This window comes from Cynocephalus volans, chromosome 2, assembly GCF_027409185.1.
Source record: "Cynocephalus volans isolate mCynVol1 chromosome 2, mCynVol1.pri, whole genome shotgun sequence".
Classification (NCBI taxonomy): Eukaryota; Metazoa; Chordata; class Mammalia; order Dermoptera; family Cynocephalidae; genus Cynocephalus; species Cynocephalus volans.
Window position 1 is genome coordinate 188,741,140 of NC_084461.1, and position 20,118 is coordinate 188,761,257.

Consider the following 20,118-nt stretch of genomic DNA (forward strand, 5'->3'; position numbering starts at 1 on the left):
TGGAGGAGGGGGCTGTAGAAAGATGGAGAAGAGGCAGGCTCCGCCAGGAATCAGGCCACATGAGCACAGAGGAGTTGAGCCTTCAAGTCACCCTTAGTCTCGTAGCTGCCGAATCCTTCTCACACAAGTCATAAGTATCTTTTGTTCTTCAAGGCAAGAGAGGGGACTGCGATCTGTCTAGAACTTGTCCACAGAGCACATCTAGAAGGAATCTTAGGTTTGAGGGCTTAGAAAGAGTGTGCATGGAAAAGAGGCATAAATCTCAGATCTGAGAGTGTCTCCCGTGTTGTGGCTTCAGAAAGGCCAAGTCAGGTCTTTGGTTTGGCTCCACCAGCTGAGAAGCCATAGGTGATGCAAAGGATCCCTCCCTTACCTTTTAGAACAGAGCACAGCTTGGTCTTTAAACTCATTTTTCTCCCCAGAATGAGAGAGAATCTCATCCTCTGATTTTCCTTTGCCTCTGACTCTCCAGTCTCTGGGAAGCAGAGCTGAATCGGCCACAGATCTTCATATCCCCACAGGCCCCCTCTCTCTGGTCAGCATAGACTCTCCATGTCATTCTCCTTCCCCCCCCACAGCAAACTTACTCCCCAGGCCACATGGGAGCCCCCAGGTAATGAGGGAAATCCAGGCCAGGTTTTAAGCCTCTGAGTTCAGCTTACATAATTTTAATACTGCATAATTATGCAATTATGTAATTAGGAGGAATAAGTTTCCATTCCTATTATAGTTGTGCCTCTGAAAATTCTCATTTTTGGAACTAGTCTCTCCTGATGTAGAGAGGCATGCCAAGGCTTTATTTAAGTGCATCGTCAGGCTACTGCACAACTCACCTGCTGCTCATGCCTTTGCTTGTCTTCTCTAGCAGTTAAGCAGACAGAGCAAGGGGCTTCTAGGAGTGGTTGGCATTGGCCCAAAGCCCCACCCCATCCTCCCTAATGCCTCTGAGATTTGAATCCCCTAAATTCTTTTGAGGGTGGGGTTGTGAAAAGAGCCTGTTTGGTGACCTGGGTTTAAATTCCAGCTGTACTACTCACTGGCTGTGTGACCTTGAGCAGGCCAGCCCCTCTCCCTGCTCAAGGAAGACTGAGGCCTCAGTCTCCCCTTCTGTAAATTCAAGAGACTGGATAGATGGTTTCTGAGGCGACTCCTGGTACTAACATTTCCTAAATTACTAGGCCATAGGTCCCTTGCCGGTGTATTTTTATTTGATCTGTAAATTCTTTCAGACTTTACAATAAGTTGCCAACATTTAGCATTTCAGAAGATTTCACCTAAACATCAGATTATTGGTATCTTTTGAGACCATTTGGTTGATCTTGCAACTCAGAGGCTCCATGCCCATCAGTTGCAGTCATCAGCTGGAGCTGAGCAGTGGCTGATCCTGTTAGACCAGGCATGTGTTCTCCCAGGCTGCCTCCCTCACGTCCACTTCTTGCCTCCCTCATGTCCAGTTCCTGCCTGGCCCCAGTGAGCATTTGGGTTCACAATCTGTGACCTAGATTCTCATAAGTTTCCTTTTCCATCGCTCAGCCCACACACCTGTGCCTCCTTGCAATCAAATCCACTGGGTTCCTATGCCCTGCTGGTATCCTTCCTGAAATCCCCAACATACATCAGCTGAGAAGCTCTGAGGAACAGAAATCAGTGAGGAGGGAGACCCAGGGCCCAGAAGAGGGATCTTTTCCTGGGGCAGAAGCAACACAACCTTATTTTCATAATTAAGGGGTTTATTCTTTACCTGAACATGTGTATCCTGCCCATCTCTTTCTTTTCAGCTTCTTGCCCCTCTCTCCCCACCTTCTCTAACCCCCTCACTTCTTCCCACGGTGATTTTTTGTGGCATTAACTGATTGGGATTTGGGAGAGTCACCACTGGATCTGAGGAAATTGGAGGACTTAAGAGTTGGGATCATGAGACATGTGATTCTAAAAGCCTTCCCTCTTGCATGCTGGGGAGAACTCACAGGCATCCACCTCAGAACCCTTGGGGCTGGGAACCTCAAGGTCACTTAGGAAAGTCAGGAAATTAAGGTCTAGAAATAGGAGGCTCAGGGTGGCCAGGACGAACCTCCCCTCAGAAGACAGCCCACTTTCATAGAGTTCATCAAATACTTGCAGAACCCTTCCTCTGAGCCATGCACCACTGGAAGGGTGGGGGCACCGGGTGGGATCCAGCCAAGTCCCCAGAAACTGCACATTGTGGTGAAGAAGGAGAAACAGGTGCAGAAGTGGTGTTGCTAAAATGCAAAATGCAGTCTTTGCTGGAGTGGTGGCAACTGGGTGGGGTAGCAAAGACGGCAGCTTGATGGAGGCTTCCCCTGAGTAACACCTTGAAGGACAGAAAGTTTTAATGAAGGGACTTTGATGACTTAGCACTGAGTGTAGAGAATTGGGGCCACCTCTCCAGTCCCCATTCCAAAGAGTGTCCGATGATGGACCACCAGTTCCACAAGACACTTTGCTTAAAAGAACATTCCATGATTGAATCCATTTAGGAAATGCCACTTCCTCTCTCCCTCTTCCAGAAACACTCAAAGTGCATTATATTAAAGGCTCTGAAAAGTCCTGCAGGAAAGAAGCCTCTTGGACTTGATGTTTTCCAGTGTGATTTGGCTTGGCACCACGTGTGTGTATGTCTTTGTGTCTGTGTGTGCAACCCTTGTGAAATCCCCTGGAGTACACATCCCATGGAACAGGCTTGGGAATCACTGACCCCAGGGACAACAGTGAGCTGCAAGCAGGGGCCGGGGGGTGTCCCACCTGGCACTATGGTGAACTCTTCACTGATCTCTTTTTCAGGAAATCAGAGAGATGGTGGCTCCTGTATTAAAAAGCTTCCAAGCTGAGGTAAGACCCAAGGCCCACAGCATGTCAGAAAATTACACCCAGCTCCCCCTCCTGTCCCACCTAGAGTTGCCAGAGTAGGCCAGCAGCCTCTGGAAGCTTGGAGAAGCTTCCCTGCCCCCATTGCAAACTCTGTCCCATTCCCTCTAGTGTATAGGAATGGGTTCTCTGTTCTGTTAGAGGGGATTCCAGAGTCTGATCCCCAAAAATCTTCCTCTCCCTAGACTTTGCTCTGCTACATGTAAGATCTGTTGACCTTGAACAAACCACCTTATCTTCCAAGCTTGGTTTCCCATTTTTAAAATTGGAGGTTTGTACTAGGTGACCTTTGTTCTCCCTTGGCATTCCACTCTGCTTTGATTCTCTAAGGCAGCCTTGCAGGTAAGTCCAAACAATTGCCAGCCCACTCAGAAATCCTTTCTACCATCCCACCCTTTGAGTATAAAATCACCATTGTTCACATTCTTTCCTGCCAACCCATCAGGCCCTTATTCCTTTGGCAGCAGCTGAGCTGTCCTCAGCAAATTGTCTCTCTTGCCTTTCTGGAGCCCTGGGATGGGATCCCACCTCCCCATCTCTCCTCTTTGTTTGACTTTGTGACCAGGATTCTGGGAATGTCCACTTGTCTGGTTGGTGTAGGAGGTAGGCTAGGAAAAGACTGGAATCACACTGAGTCAGACTGGAAGGGGAAGCCATTTCTAAAATGTTCCATCTTGAGGGGGCTCTTCTTGGGCTTCCATGGACTCAGGCAGGAACCCAGAAAGAGTGGCCCTTCTCAGAGCTCACCAGTGGGGATGCATTTTAAGTCTCTTGTCTGCCATGTGCCATGTTACTTTAAGTCTGTCTCTTTGGAACCACTTAAGTGCATAAGGCAATATTAAAGTAAATAATAACTGGATTTACACAAATGTCACTGATTTCCGTATTTTTCATCCTTTCATTTTATTACCAGGTTGACTGATGTGCTTATTTATTTATAGTGCCATCCAGTATTGATTCATTTGATTGTGAGGTGCTTGGGCTAGGAGGGGGGAAAAAAAGAAGGCCAATAATATTGGGAATGTGTTTTCATGACTTTGTGTTTTTTTAAAAAAAGAGGTTCCCATCTGCCAACTACTGGTCCCATGAGGTACGCTCAGCGCACAGGCTCTCTCAGGCAACCGATCGTTCTGCCCAACCCAAAACAGGCCTCGAGCTGTTTTGTAGAGTGTGTCACTTTCTTGGCTGTTCCCTTGCTTGGGTTGGTGTGCATAGAGCTTCTCTTGGCCTTTTAGTTGTTTTGAGGATTAACTGAGATATAACGCAGGAAAGGGTTTCATGTAATGTCTGGCATACAGAAAGCTGCTAGAGAGTGAAGAAAGAGCACATATCCTGGAGCCAGCCCGGGTTTGAGTTCCGCCTCTGCCAGTTATTAGCTGTATGACCTTAGGCAAGTTACTCAACCTCTCTGTGCCTCCATTTACTCATCTGCAAAATGGATAATAATTATACCTACTTCATAGGGTTGTGACTGAGGAAGAACAAAGGTAATACCAAGGAAGTGCTTAAAACACTGCCTTGCATATTAGAAGTCTCGGGTATTTTATTATTTCTGTTATCAGTGACCTCCATTGGTTTATTTGGCCTGTACTGTGGCTGGGCTAGAATCTGCCTCTTTCCTAACTAGGTGTTCAGGGCTTTTTATGCAAAAGAAGGGGGCCTTCTGTCCCTGGAGGAAGCAAGCATGACTGAGGTCATCTTTTCAGTAAGAGAAAAAGTTGAACATTGGGTTTGGGCGACGATCAGAAGAAGACCCAGCTGGTGGAAAGCACATGCAGATCAGACTCAGACAGGCCTGGTCTGAATCTCAGCCCTGCTTCTTAAACTAGCTGGGTGGCCTGGGGGAAGTTTCTTAACCTCTCTGAACTTTGGCTTTCTTCCTCTGGCAAATGAGGCTAAAAGAGTCCATGCAGTATCTGGCACACAGCTGGTGCTCAATAGTGGGACAGAGAAAGTCTTAGTGGGCTGAAAGAGAAGGCGAAGCTGAATTCTCATTTCCAAAACCCATGTAGCATGTTCAATAGACACTGTTTTACTAGCTTGGGATCTTCAAAGAACTCCGTTAATTTTTTTAAGAGGGCTTTCCATCGTCCCTTTAATGTACCAAAAAGACTACATATGTCTGGAATTTTATTCCTGAAACTCCTGCTTTCCTCATGATCTATTGACTAAACCATTGCGGCGGCTGTGTCCCTCCCTGCGCCTTGGGGGAGAAACACCACCAAAGAAAGGTGTTAATAAAAAGCATCTTCTTCCTCCACAACAAGCTGCACACACACAGGCCGTTTATAATCCAAATTTGATCTTCATTTTAATTTTTTTAATGAGGGCTCATCCTTTATGCCTCTTCCCTCTTGCAATCCACCAGGCTCGGGGCTGAAGCTGGGGATTCCCAAGGGGGCATTAATCACCTCCTGGAAATATTCCCTGGGGCAAACACTGTCCCAAGTCACATAAACTAGCCCATAAAACACGAGGGCTGAATATCACACCCGTCATCCCTCCTTCCCCAGTGCGGGCCTCTCTTTGAAATATACCACATTCAAGTTTATTCTTGAATTTAGCTCCACTGGTCTTGGTACATGCAGAATCTAGGCATCTTATCTTTTCATAGTACCTATGTGTGCGTCTTTTTTCTCTCTCTCTCTCTTTTTTTTTTTTTTTTTTTTTTGTGCCATTGGGAGGGGGGTGGAGAGGAAATGAATTTGCCCCGCTGTGAATCAAGGAAGCTTCTCTCTCTGCCTTGATTGCTTAAAGGACAGTTTTGATTTCCCCTGTTCAGTGAAACAAAGACAGCCAGAGAAGGTGGCTTAATGGAGACAGCTTGAAATGGCCAAAGTTTGAATATCCTTGCACACAGAGAAAAGAGCAAGACGAAAGCCCCGCTAATTACAAAAGTTGCTTTATGAAAGATAATTCAAAGCAATAATTTAGCAAACATAATCAAGTCGCACAGATGGGGTTGTTGATGGATGGATTGCAACATGCAATTAGCAGTTCTCGCAGTTACATATCATTAACCCTCCGAGCACAAAAATTATTTTCTCATTATTAGTTGAAAAGGTAAAATTAAGCTGACTAGACAGTAAAGGAACAAACTACAATTAATTACCTTCATTTATTACAGTCATTATTTTAAACTTATTTTTACTTGGAGAGAGACATGAAAACATCTAAATTAAAAGTTTTGTTATGCTAAATCAGAGGTGAAACTTTTCTAAGGAGCATGTGCACTGGCCCATCAAGGAAGATGGCAGGGCCACTGTTAGATTTTCTTTTTTCTGCTTCCTTGTTCTTCCACCTTGAAGGGAATGTGGCCTGTGTGATGGAAAACTCTTTTGCTTGTATTGGAGCAGATATGTTCATCTGGGCCCAATTGCAACACAGCAGTTTGGAAACCAAGGGGGCTGACATGACCTCTGACATCCAGCAGAAGCAGGGAATTGTGGTAGTCACACACCCACGGACTGAGTCCCACCCTAACACTGACAAGCTTGTATGACCTTGGCAAGTGACTTTGTGTCTCTGAGCCACTGTTTCCTCATCTGTAAATAGAAGCAGCTCATAGGATTTCAATACTCAGTAAGATTGTGTGTGTCAAATGGCTAGTGAGTCACTTGTCAACATGGCATATGTATGTGGTTGTATGGGGCTGAGAATGTCTGAGGGATCTCCTGTGGCACGACCACCTTCAGTTGAGCCCATGCAATCATTTATTCACTCAACAAACATTTGCTGAATATATACTGTATATCAGGCAGTGTTCTAGATGCTAGTCCAGTGACCACAACCTGTGGTCACCTTGACCCCTCCTGGCATGAGGGAGAACAAGTGTTTGTACAATACTCAGAAAGACTTCCGAAAGGAAATGGAACTACCCTTCCACTTGGCACCATGCAGGTCCACTCAGCAAATACTTGTGGAGCATGTACTATATGCCAGGCTCCATGTGAGGGTTCTAGAGGGCCCAAAGATGGTGAGACACTGTCCCTGCCTCCAAGGAGTGTCCCTAGGAGTTGAGTCCCTATGATAGAAATAATGTCCAGGAATTACATCATGAGCCCAAGGGAGGCCTGTTGCTTTCCTCCCAGAGGCTCCAATTGTTTGCTGAACTTCACATTCATGCCCTGTCCCCATCATGACCACAGCAATATCTCCCACCCCGCACATGCCTGTATCATGTCCTTGCACTCCCCCATCAAGAGGTGCAGTTTGTGTCCACATCCTTTGAATCTGGGCCTGTGCCTACTTTGGCCAGTACAACATGATGGAAATGACACTGGTGGTACTAATGCCCACCGTATCCCTTAGCCTAACTGGTGGCTCTGCTTCCTGCCTTTTCAAACCCAGCCCTCACATAACAAGTGCAATTACCCTGAGACCACCCTGCTATGAGAAGTCTACCCCTCATGGAGAGGCCCTGGGTGATGAGACACTGTGTGGAGGAGAGGGCCGGGAGCACCAAGGCACTGACATGAGTCAAGGAGCTATGTTGGACCAGCCCAATTGAGCCATCAGATGACTGCAGCACCACCTGCCATCCAGCGGTCGCTGCCCAAGAGACAGCCAGAGACAACCTCTCAGCTGAACCCTGTCAGCCCACAGAACCACAAGAGATAATAAGTTGTTTTGAGCCACTGCATCTATAAAGCAGCCGATGACCAGACCAGCCAGATGTATAGAGTGCCCCTCCTCTGCTCCCTCTCTCCTCTCCCCTCCTTGTTCTTCCACCTTCTCTTCCCTCTTCTTCCCCACTCCCTGGCTTCTCAACCTCAGCCTTTTGGCAGATCTTAGCCTTGTCAAAGATTTTCTACCAGTGCCAAATTCCTAGGCCTCTGTCTCTATGCAGAGTACAGCCTTCTCCCCACCTCACTCCAGAGGGACAATGACAGATGCTGCTAGGACAGCCATCACCTCCCTGTGACAGGAGCCAGAGCACACGAAGACATGCAGACTCCTCAGCTCCAGACCTGACATTGCCCTCCAGTGCCTGGTTGAGGTGTGTCAACAATTCTCAGGCTTTTGTCTCCTCTCCTTTGGATTTCTTCTGATGGGATTGGGGTGCAGCTCAGAGATAAACCCCAATGGCTAAAGGAAGTCAAGAGCAGACCCAGTGGAAGTTCTGTTTGCTGAGGAGCAGAGAGGTCACATTGGGATAGGGATGTGCAAGAAAGCAAGAGTTGGGGTTTTTTGGCCTCCCCTCTCAGGAGTTAGGTGACTGAGCAGGGAACAGTGCCTGACTTGCCAGCTCCCAGCCTCAGTGGATATGTTGGATGAGCGAATGTCTCGATCAGTCAATCCACAAGTAGATGTGCATAACCCTCATTGAGTCAGTTACCCTCTACTGTGCCATCTGCAAAATGGGGGGTGTGACACTTTGCCAGCCTGATTCTTATGGGTTTTGGGGGTGCAACATGATCAGAGATGTAAGACATCATGAGCTGCTGTGGTCCAGGGCATTTTAGACCCTTCCTGATTGGTCTTATCCAGTCAAAGGTGTCCAACAGTCCAACCTGATTAACCCCACTTGCAAGGGAGCAGAAAGCTGGGAGTTCTCTTCTTCTGCACACATCTACCTCCCAGTATCCTCTGGTTGATCAGACTCAGGCCAGACCAGCAGGTGACAAGGAGAGAGAGCAAAGGCCAGGGTGCCACATGCCACCTCCTGATCTAGAATCACTATAACTTGGAGTCGCCCGCTAGGGTCAGTTAGTAAGTAGCCATGCTTGTCACTGAAGGTGGCCCCTGCCTTTTTCCTTGCTGCACATCTACTATGTGCTGCACATTTTCTAATGATTATTTCATGTATTCTTCACGGTATTTCTATCAGGGGGAGGTTCTGTGCTTATCGCAATGAGGAAACTGAGGCTCAGAGAGGAGATGGCTGTCATCTATTCAGTGCTGAAGTCTGTACCTCAGGCAGGGAGAGAACCAAAGGGGCATGAGAATTCAGGCACCACCCTCTGTGACCTCTCTGCCTTCTGGGCCTGCCTGCCTCTCCCTTCAGCTAGCTCACTGATCTGCCTTGTTCCCATCTCAGGGTGTTGCCACTTGTTCCCTCTGCCTGGAATGCTCTTCCCTGTACCATCTCTTTACTTGATTAACTCCTTTAAAATTTCCGGTCCTCTGGTGGCGGGGGAGTGGAGTTAGGGGGGCAGGTAAGCCCTCCCTGACGGCCCCTAACTCCATCAAGCTTGAAGCCCCCTTCATTCACTGGCAGGGCCCCTACATGTATCCAGTGTGGCAGTTAACATAATTTATCTTTATGCATCTGTCTAAATGTAAAGAGCACCAGATCATCCAGGGCCTTAAGGCTACTGTAAGTAATTTAGCCATGACTGTGAATGAGGTGGGAGCTATGGGAGGCTTTAGAGCAGAGGTGGGACCAGCTATGACTCAAGTTTTAACAAGATTGCTCTGACTGCTAATCAGATAGCATGGGAGGCTATCTGATTGAGATGACTGACAGGAGAGACTGTACCCACTGCACTTCCAACCTGAGTCCCTGCTCACTGCTACCATCTGGAACCTAGAACCTGAAATCGTCATCAACTCTCCCATCACTACCACCTTCTGTCCCACCTGCAGGTGGACATTTTTTGAAACATCGAGGGTTTCCAGCTTTTCCCTCCCAGACAGTTGTGGGTGGGGAAGGGGGGTCCTAGCCTAAGACAAGACCCCGGGGGGTCAGTATGTGTTCTTGCAGCCAATCTGCCTGAGAATGGAGTGGAGGGTGCCCTCCTCACTGCTAAGATCCCCTGAGATGCACACGTCCTTCCCCACCCTGGCCCTGAGCCCCCAACCCAGCCCTATGTGACGCGTCCTCAGGTGGTCCCTGTGCACCCTTCCTGCTCCGCATTTGCCTGCAGATGCCTGCTTTTCCCTGTGAGCTGAAATGTAATTAACAGGGTGTTTTTGGATTTTGTTTTTGTTTTGTTTGTTTTGTTTTGTTCTGCCTTTTAACATTATTTGCTCTTCCTGCTGTCTTTGATGTCACAATTCTCTCACACCCCAAACTACCCTTTTTCTGGTGCTCCCAGCACTGGTGAGACCATCCCATTGTAAGTGGGGCCCCTTTGGGGCCACAACAGGCATTAGACACGTGCAGTCCTGATCAGCCAGCAAGACTCGGGAGAAGTGGCCTTGCTGACCAGGGGACCCACCTGGGAGCATAAGCGGTAGGGGCAAGTGTGGGCTCTGGAGCCACCCTGGCATGGGCTTGCAGACCAGCTCGTCCACTTCTTGGTTATGTGACCTTGGCAAGTCACTTAACCTTTCTGGGCCTCAGTTTTCTCTGCTTTTAAATGAAGTTGATAATAGTACCCACCTAATAGGTTCAGTATAAGGGCTCAATGAACTGATACTTGAAAGCCCCAAGAACAAAGCCCACCATGTGGTGAGTGCTCCATGAACATTAATCAGCATTCCTAGCAGGTGAACTGAGACTGGCCACATCATGTTTATTCCTCCCACGAGCCCTACAAAGAGGCTCTTGCTCTCACCCATTTTCACCCAGCCCATGGTGGTAAGTGGTAGCTCAGGCCAGGACCCAAAACAATGGAGTTTATCATGTGTGATGCCTCTCATGCACCACATTTTCTCAGCAACTTGAGAATGTTTCTCAGAAACACGAAGTGGAAACTGCTGCTATCATTGTGAGAAACTGGGGTTCAGAGAGGTAAAATCACTTGCCCAGGCTCACACAGCTCTTCACCAGCAGAGCAGAGGGTGGAAGATGCAAACCTCAGTTTGGAGGACTGAGTGGGCTCTTGAGGGGCCTGAGGGTGCAGGAGGAACTAAGGATGTCAATTCTAGATTGAGAGACTGGACTAGAGATTCGCAGGTGGTTAAAGGCTGGAAAGGGCCTCGTCACTCAGCCATACCTGTGCCTTTCAGATGTGTCTTTGCTATTCTTTTAGGCAGAATCTTCCAGGGAAGCCCATCACATACTAGGAGCTGGGATTCAAACCCAGGTCTGCATACCCAGCTCAAAACTTAGCATATAGTAAGTGTTCAATGAATGGGCGTTGCTTACAGCTTGAATCAAATGAAGTAAGGTCTCCCGTCCCTCCCTACTGCCTCAACATGTGAGTGTGCACGCAACACACACACACACACACACACACACACACACACACACACACTGTACACCCTCCTCTTTGATGACATCATAACTTTGGTGGAGCAAGTGTCCTTAGCTGCCTATAACCAAATCTTGACCCTCTGGAGCCTGCCTGCCTGGCTTGGGGTAAAACTTACAAGGAACTGAACATCCTTCTGAATTTAATATTGAGAACCCACTAAAGCGTCATTGAACTTGTCACGCTGTATTACAACCAAATTAAGAACCAGCAGCAATCCTCTTTCATTCGGTATCATATGCCTTATAAAGTAAATTATTAATGCTTTTTTCCCCCCAGTTAAGCAGTTATTTGCAGTTGTTCCGGGTATTTCTCATTAGAAATAACATCATCTAAAGGACGATATTGATTGATTTTTTTAATCTTGGAATCATGGACGTGAACCACATATTTATATAACATTCCCTTTAACTAGAATTCTCATGCTTTATTTTTATATTATTGATCTTTTTGACACGAATTGCTTTTTGGCCTTGTGCGAACGTTGTAAGCTTTCTGCTTGCAGAGGAATGGGCCGGCGTCTGGGCCAAGCTGGGAAGAGTGATCGCTCCAGCCGTGTGGCAGTAACATTCCCGCACATTTAACAACAATTAGTCTGTGCTGACGCCATGGTAGACTTTCGTGTATGAAAATTTACAAGCCTTTTAATGGACTGCATTATGGAAGGCCGTGCAGGGCCAGTTGGCAGGGAGATAAGGCCACCGGGTGCACATCCATCTCATGGCTGTGTTGGCCGAGTGTCTCTTAGCTCTCACGTCTGCCTCCTGGGAGGTGGGGGAAGTGAGGGAAGGCCAGGTGGAAGCTACTGCAATGGCCAGCCCCCTGACGACACCAGCATGGGATGTGTGGCCCTTCACAAAGTCACACATTCATCCAGTCCATAGATGTTTGTTGAGCACCTACTATGTGCCAGGCATGGTGCGAGATGCTGGGGCTAAGGTGGCTAACATTATTATGTACTTGCGTGTTCAAGAAAGATTTGAGCACCTACTGTGTGCCAGGAACAGTGCTAAATGCTGGGGGTGAGAGGTGACCACACATTCCTCATTCGTCTGGTAAAGTAGAAATGATATAAGGGGCATACAGACCCGGGTTCAAATTGCAGCTCTGCCCTTTGCCAGGATCTTCAGTGAAGCTTGGATTTCCTGTCTGTAAAGTGAGGATGATAACAGTACCTACCACCACCTAGGGAAGCTGTGGGGATTCAGTGCTGATGAAGAGCTTCATGTAGAGTAAACTTTGCAGAGAAAGAACTGTGGGATAATGATTATTTAGCCTGCTGAACTCTAGATACCCTCCCTGTTCTCTCCAGGACAGAATGTTCCAGACCCACATCCCGACCTCCCATTGGGCTGTGACCCTTGTAGTTCCCAAGGTTGGGGCTGCCCAGCTTCCTTCTACTGCCCCCTTCTACTCTGGCTCCCACCAGTATTTTCTTGTTGGAAATCCAGCTAGGGCCAGGCAATGATGTGGCTCCCTAGAGGGCTCATTCCGGCAGCTGCTGAGCCCACCCTCACCCTAGGGGCTGACCCTCTTCTCCACAAGTGCCCCTTCCCCTCCAACTAGTTCCCCCAGGACACACACACCCTCTTGCTTCACTTCTCAGTTCCACTGAAACCTTCATTCAGCAACATTTATTTGGCACCTGCTATATATCAGAATGAATGCCAGGCTCGAGGGATGTGGCACTGAACAGCCCCAATTACCTTTCCTGTCCTCACAGTGCTCACAGTCTTGTGGGAAAGACAGACAGACACAAACCTCAGACAGTGCCACCGACAACCACAGTTGTGATTGAGTTTCATGTGGCCAGGATGTGGAGATGGGAGAGATTAAACTAGCCCACCCATTCTGTCATTCACAAACTGTTTCTTGAGTACCTGCTATGTGCAGGCCCTGTGTGGGGCCAATGGGATACAGCAGGAAACAAGACAGACATGGCCCCTATCCCCAGGGAGCTCAGAATACACTGAGGGACATGCCCATTTGCGTCATGCACACAAGTTATTTAAGAGGCAGTATTGTACAATGGTTAGGCTCAGTCTTCTGGAGCTAGACTGCCTGGATTCAAATCCCAGCTTTGCTACTTACTAATTTGTGACACAGAGCACGTTGTTTTTCTCTCAGTGCCTTGACGTCTCCATCTGTAAAATGGGACTTGTATAATAGCCCTTACCTCACAAGGTGAGGGTGAAGATCAAAGAAGGTAATGGATGTAAAGGCTTAGAACAGAGCCTGGAGCAAAGAAAGCTCAGTTCAGTGTCAGAGGCTGCGACTGTCACCATTACTATGACTAAGATGACTATGACTCTGAAATCATCCCACAGTGTATTAACTAATTGTGGGTGTGGTGGATGCTGCCAAGGCAGAGTGCAGTGGCACCCAAAGAGGCCTTCCCTTTGACCTTGCTCAGAGGCAGAGGGCTGGACTGCTTGACCCTAAGGTTGTTGCCAGGGTGGAGCCCCTGAAGCACCATCCCCAAGTTTAGGTACAGGAAAAGGAACCTTCCTGAATGTGGGTGCCCTCTGTGAAGTGGGCTCTGCAAGAGGCCATCTGGCATCTAGCATCACAGTCAAACCCTCCCCGTGCCGTGAGCAGCAGGGATGAGGCCTAGAGAGGGTGAGAAATACACCTAAGGTCACACAGACAGAAGAAGGAAGGATCAGGTCACTTCACCTCCAGCCTCAGTCTCCTCGTCTGTAGAATGGGTTCTTGTAACACCCACCTTGTTTATCCTGGGAAATGGGTGTGGAGAGCCAATGTTATCACTCAGCTGAGAGGAATTTGCAAACCAAAGTAGGATTCAAAGGTGAGTTCCAGAGCTATGCGTGAGGCTGTGCAGACTGCAGCAGTGTCTTTCCCTGGAACTTTCTGCTACTCCAAGTGCTGTCCATGGGCCAGCAGCATCCACATCACCCGGAAGCTCCATAGAAATGCAGTCTTAGTCCCCCAGCCCCACGCCCCAGACCTCCTGAACTGAGATCTGCAGTTTCACAAGGTCCCCCTGTGATCTGTGTGCACATTAAAGTTTGAGATGCTCTACCATAGATGACGCTCTTCCAATCCCAGCTGCCCAGTAGAATCTCCTGGGGGCTTTAAAAAATACTGAGACCTGGGTCCCAACCCAAAGTGGGCAGCATCCTTGTTCTGGAGTGAAGCTTGGGCACCAGGATTATAAAGGCTTCTGCTGGTGATTCTAATGTTCGAGAACCTCTGTCCTAAAGCTCAGCATCTGGTGGAGACGGACATGTGGAGATGACTGTGGTGTGCTGGAACGAGCTGAACAGCTGCTGCCCTGGTCTGCAGCATGTGCCGATTTCCATGGTGTAAATGTTCCCACTGTGGCCAATTTCAAGCTGCCAACACGATGTCATTGACATGGAGCTGGGAAAAGACATGCAGTCACCTCATTATAGAATATTTCTACCACACAGACATGTAGATGCACATAACCTCAAAGCCCAGAGAATTGTAAAATGCAGTCAGATAATTAGGAAGTGATGAGTATTGCATGTAACTTTTTTCTATTTTTAGAAAATACACACAACATAAAATTTACCATCTTAACCATTTTTAATTGTACATTTTAGTGACATTCAGTACATTCACACTCTTGCCCAACCACCACCATTTTTCATCTCCAGAACTCTTCTCATCTTGCAAAAATGAAACTGCACACATTAAATAATTATCTCCCTATTTCCCCCTCCCCTCTGTCCTTGACACCCACCATTCCACTTTCTGTCTCTAACCACTGAATCTGACCACTCCAGGTACCTCATATACATGGAATTATGCACTATTTGACTTTTTGTGACTGGCTTATTTCACTAACATAATGTTCTCAAGGCTCATAATTTATTTAATTATGTAATTAATTTATATAATCTAATTTTAAATAATAGCTGTGTTTAACAACCAGCTTACAAAGTTTCTGAAAATTTGACCATCGGTTTTTGCAAGCCACTGTAGGCCAGCCTCCAGCACACCACCAGGAATAATCCTTGTATCAAGTGAGAATAGAGGTATAAATGGCATGCTTTAGGACAGAGGCTAGCAAACTATGGCCTTTGGGCCAAAGCCTGTTTTTGTAAATAAAGTTTTATTGGAATACAGCCATGCCCAGTCATTTATATTTGTCTATGGCTGCTCTCCCACCACAACAGAGGAGTTGAGCAGTTGCAACAGAATCTGTATGGCTCACAAAGCTAAAAATATTTATCATCTGGTCTCTTACAGGAAAAGTTTGCTGAGACCTGCTTTTAGGTGTACAGAGAGTGGGAAAGATTGAATCACCTTACTCATTTATTTATTCACTCATTCATATGCTCGGCAGATATGAACAGTGAAGCTACTGTGTGCCAGGCACTGTTGCAGGCACAGAAGCAAATAAGACAAAGCCCATTCCCTCCCAGAGCTGGCCTTCTGGTGGGAAGACAGATGTAATTCAGATACTCACACAGCACGTAAATATATAATTAATTGCCAACTGCAGCAGGGGCTATGCCAGGGGCTCCATGGGGCTATGAGAACATCCTGGAATGTCAGGGAGGGCTTCCAGAAGGAGGTGATCTACGAGCCAAAGCAAGAGTAGGGACATTGTAGCCACAGGAAGGGCGGAATGGTATGCCAGGTAAGAGGAACAGCACATGCAAATGCTCTGAGGCAGGAGGCAAGTGGGAATTGCAGGGCCTAAAAGCCAGTGAGAGGGGGCCTGAGCCCCCAGGCCTGCTCCTGTGCTCTGGCCCCCAGTTCCCAAGATCTGCCCTGCCAAGTATAGCATCACCTTGAATCAGGCTCTCCTGGCACGCTGGCTCCCATTGCCTCCCCACCCTCAAAGACCACTTCTTAAATTCTCTCCGTCCTCCCTTCTAGCCCCAGAGCCCACCCTGCAACAGACAAAGTTCTTATTTATTCCCTCCCTGAGGTTTATAAACTCCTGCCCTGTAATAAAATCATTCTCAGCACAAGCATGAAATAAGAACACTTAATTAAGATACATAAAACCAAAGACTAGTGGAGACCAGTGAAGATTAAGATCAGCTGAATCCTACATCCCAGAACCAAGCGGAGGTCCTGCCCTGAGACCCAGGGACTGAGACACAGAGGTGGAGTGAGGGGGATGGGAGGGTTTTCCATTTCCTGAGCACCTATTGGGTGTTACAGTCAGGGCTGGTTATCTGATATCTGGGATGCTGTGGAATATTCTAGAGAATTCTAAGATAGAGAAGATTGTGTTTCTTTTACAAGGGGGAGACTGAGACTCAGAGAGGCTAACACTGAGATCATATAGCTGAGAGGCAGAAGAGCTGGGATTTGAACCCAGGTCTGTCTGCGTTAGTCAGAGTGGGCTCTCTCCTGTCGCAGCAACTTCAAACACAGCTGGAGTTGCATCACAGTCTAGTGCTGGTTGATAGAGGTGGGGGGAGGGGTCTACTCCATGTCTCCTGCCATCTGGCTCTGCCCTTCACTGCATCCAAAGTCCCCTCAGTTAGCTGCTATGTGGGGAAAGACGAAAACGTGGTGGATCTCACAGGAGGTTCTCCAGGGCACACACCTGGAAGTGGCCACATCATTTCTGCCCACATTCCCTTGGCCAGAATTCTATTACAAAGTCATGCCCAATTTCAAGGGTATAGTCTAACATTGTGTGCCCTAGGGGGGGCAGGAACAGGGTTAAGTGAGCACATAACCCTGTCTGCAGCACTGTGGACTCCCTGATGGACAAAGCATGTCATTAACTGTTGGAGGGTGGGACAGCCCTGAAAACAGATGCTTGCACACAGTAGCACATGTTAAACAAATGAACCAGAAATGGAACTCACGGGCCCTGCCAAGTCCAAGGGACAGCAAAGCAGGAGCAAGAAAGGATTTTAACAATGTGGCAGATGTTATAAGACTCCTACTATGTGTCCTGTTCTGGGTTGGGCCAGCCAGAGGAAGAAATGAGTTCTGTCCAGCAAGGAGGCCAAGTCACCACTGGGAGCCCATGCCCAAGGTCCAGCAAGAAGGAAAGCAAATGTGCTGTAGGAGTAAAATGTCCAAGGCATGCCAAAGAGAGAGAGAGATTAATTTTTAGGCAGGCAATCAGGGAAGACTTCCTGGGGGAGATGAGGTCCCAGCTGAGATGAGGAAGATTTGGGCAGGATGGACAAGATTTGAACAGGGGGAACGAGGTGTGGTGGTAAGAGCACAAGACTTGGCATCAAGCATACGTAGGTTTGAGCCCCAATTTGATCACTGACTGGGTGATCTTGGACAGGTCACTTCCAAACCTCAGTTTCCGCATCAGTAAAACGGTCCTAGTGTATAGGTTTATCAAGGATTAAATGAGATGGTAATGCATGTGAAGTGCTTGGTACAGTGCATAGCACACAGGAAGCTTGAGATGAAGAACAATTACTCCCCAATAGCTGTTTAGTGGAGTAGGAGAGAGGAAGAGGCTAGGAGACACATTTGGGCAGGACACCAGGGCCTTTAATGCCAAGTTAAGTCAGTACTTTGCCTGTAAGCAGAGGAGATGCCACGAGGCTCTTTGGATGTATGAGGACAGCGTGACTGGAAGCCTGTTCTAGAAAGATCTCTCTGGAGGTGTGCGGGGTGGGAGGTGCTTGACTGAGGAGTCAGGGCATGCTTTGGAGCACTTGAGACAGGAGATGAGCACTAATGGTGGACTGGCCTGAGGCAGTGACAGAGGAGTGGCAAAGAAGGAATTAGTTTGAAAGAGTTTGGAAGTGGGGAGCCCGGCCTTGGCATGGCAGATGGCATTGAGGGCCCGGGTCTTAGGCTCTGGGGTGCCATCAGGACATGACACCATGAGCAGACGAAGAGGCAGAGGAGGGGCTGGTTTGGGGGAGACAAGCCCAGTTGGTTTGGATACTGAACCTGTGGGGTCTAGGCAGGGAGGCCTGGCTCAAACCCAGCTCTGCCTCTCACCGGCTACGTGACCTTAGGCGGGTAACTTCTCCTCCCTGAGCTTCATCTCTCCCATCTGGAAAATGGGGATAATAGTTGTTCCTCCCTGATAGGGTTGTTGTTGGAGGATTCCATGAGATTGTGCCTAGCACATACTAGGTGCTCAAGAAACAGCCCTTGTTATTACCATCATTTTCCCCATTGAGCGAGACCAACACTGGGTTCAGAAAGGGCTGAAGCTGAGCCGGCAGATTCCTCCAGCGCTCTGCAGGCTGAGAGAATGCTGCTGCAGGTGACAGCAGCAGTGACCGCAGCAGCAGCCGTGGCCTGATCTCCTGTGTCTCCATATGTACCAGGCACTCTTTGAACGTCTCTACACATACTAACTTTTAAAATCATTGCCACAACCCCCTGGATAAGGGCTATTTTTATGCCTTTTATAGAGATGAGCAAATTGAGGCACAAAGGTCAGACAGGAGGTGGGATGAGTTAGTGCTGGAGCCTCAGTTTACACAGATCAGATCTTCCTGCCAGGTGGATACGGTAAAGTTTTATGTACTTTAAGCCCCATTGGGTCCCGTGGGACCTGCCTTGGTACAATAGGGTGCCAGGTCCAGCTCTTAACTTCATGTCCTGGGGTGGGACAGGGAGAGAGAGTCTCAAAGAGGCCTCAGGACCAGACACCATGGCCTGATTGGCATTGGTTCAAGAGAAATGACCAGAAGATTCTATTTTATGTTCTATATGACAGCATGAGACCTGGGTTCAAACTCTGAATCTGCCATTTCACTAGCAGCTTTAAGTTATAAAATGATTTTTTAAAATATCTCTGTGCTTTTATATTCTTTTCTTTAATAATTGCAAAAATAATTGTCTAAAAAACATTGCCTCCTAAAAGCAGCAAAAGTTTTCCAGCATCTGAGGTGAGGAAGGGTCATTGTATCCATCCCCCATCACCTGATGGCTTGACCCTGAGTTATCCTGGACAGAGAGCTGTTGTGCCAGGCTTTTGAGCCTTTGCACATTCTGTTCCCTTCTCCCAGGATGCCTTTCCTCCCCTAATCTCTCTGGCAAATTCCCCCTTGTCCTTCAAAGCTCCACCCCCATGTGGCCTTGGCCGTGAGACTTTATGATTCTCTAGGACCCTGTCCTCTCTTGTGCCTCCTGAATTGTGGGCCTCTCTGCCTTACCCTCTGAACCCACACTCTCTTGAAGAGCATTCATGGGCTTTTGACATCCCTGCCTCTCTTGAACATGGCTCAGCCATCACAGGATGTAGCCCCTTTGTTTTCCAGATGAATTTATCCAGTGCTCTCTTGCCAGTAGCCCAAGTGAGTTCTTCAGAGGCAGATAGCACATGGCATGCCTCCCTGTTTAAAACCCTCCAGTAACTTCCAGTAGTACCTGAAATGAAATCCAGACCCCTGACTGCCCCCTGTGAGGCCCTCTGCCACCCAGCCCCCGCCCTGTCTCCCACCTGCTCCCTTCCATCTCTGCACTCTCATTGCACTTCCTTGAAAGCATGCTCTGCACGTCAGGGCCTTTGCACCTGCTTTTCCCCCTTCCTGATCCTCTCACCCCACACATTTTGTCCCTTAATGCAGAGGTTCTTGACCTCGGTGCTATTGACATTTTGCACTGGACAATTGTTCGTGGTGGGGAAGGTGGCCATCCTGTGTGTTATAGGATTTTGAGCAGTATCCCTGGTCTCTCCCCACTGGATGCTAAGAGCACCCTCCCTCAGCTGTGGCAACCAAAAATGCCTCCAGACATTGCCAGACGTCCCCTGCATGGCAAAATCACCAAAAACCACTGACCTAACACCTACATGTCCTTCAGATCTCTGTTCAAATGTCACTTCCTTGGGAAGGCCTTTGTGCCTTCTCAAGTTTAATCAACTCTCCCCGCTGCATTACAAACTCTCATAGGACCCTTTTCAATGCTTAGTATAGTGTGTTATTACATATTCCTTTACCTAATTATTCAAATAAGTCTTATCCCTCCCACTTAACCAAAGGTAGTGGGAGCACTTTGTAGACTGTTATGTTCCCCAGTCCCACATGGTGCCTGACACAATAGGCACTGAATAAATATTTATTAAATGAATGTTGACACATAATAATATTGGCAAACATTGCTATAGCCGCTTCTATGTTCCAGGCAGCTAAGTGCTTTG

The 20,118-nt window shown here is 47.9% G+C and overlaps 1 protein-coding gene across 1 annotated transcript in view; it reads left to right on the forward strand.

The window, feature by feature from the left end:
• The window catches only part of CUX2 (cut like homeobox 2), a 257,024-nt gene that overhangs the window by 155,909 nt on the left and 80,997 nt on the right, over positions 1-20,118 (forward strand). Inside the window, exon 3 of the mRNA XM_063085887.1 lies at positions 2,803-2,850. Coding sequence (XP_062941957.1) covers positions 2,803-2,850 — 48 coding nt within the window. The remainder of the gene's footprint in view (positions 1-2,802; positions 2,851-20,118) is intronic.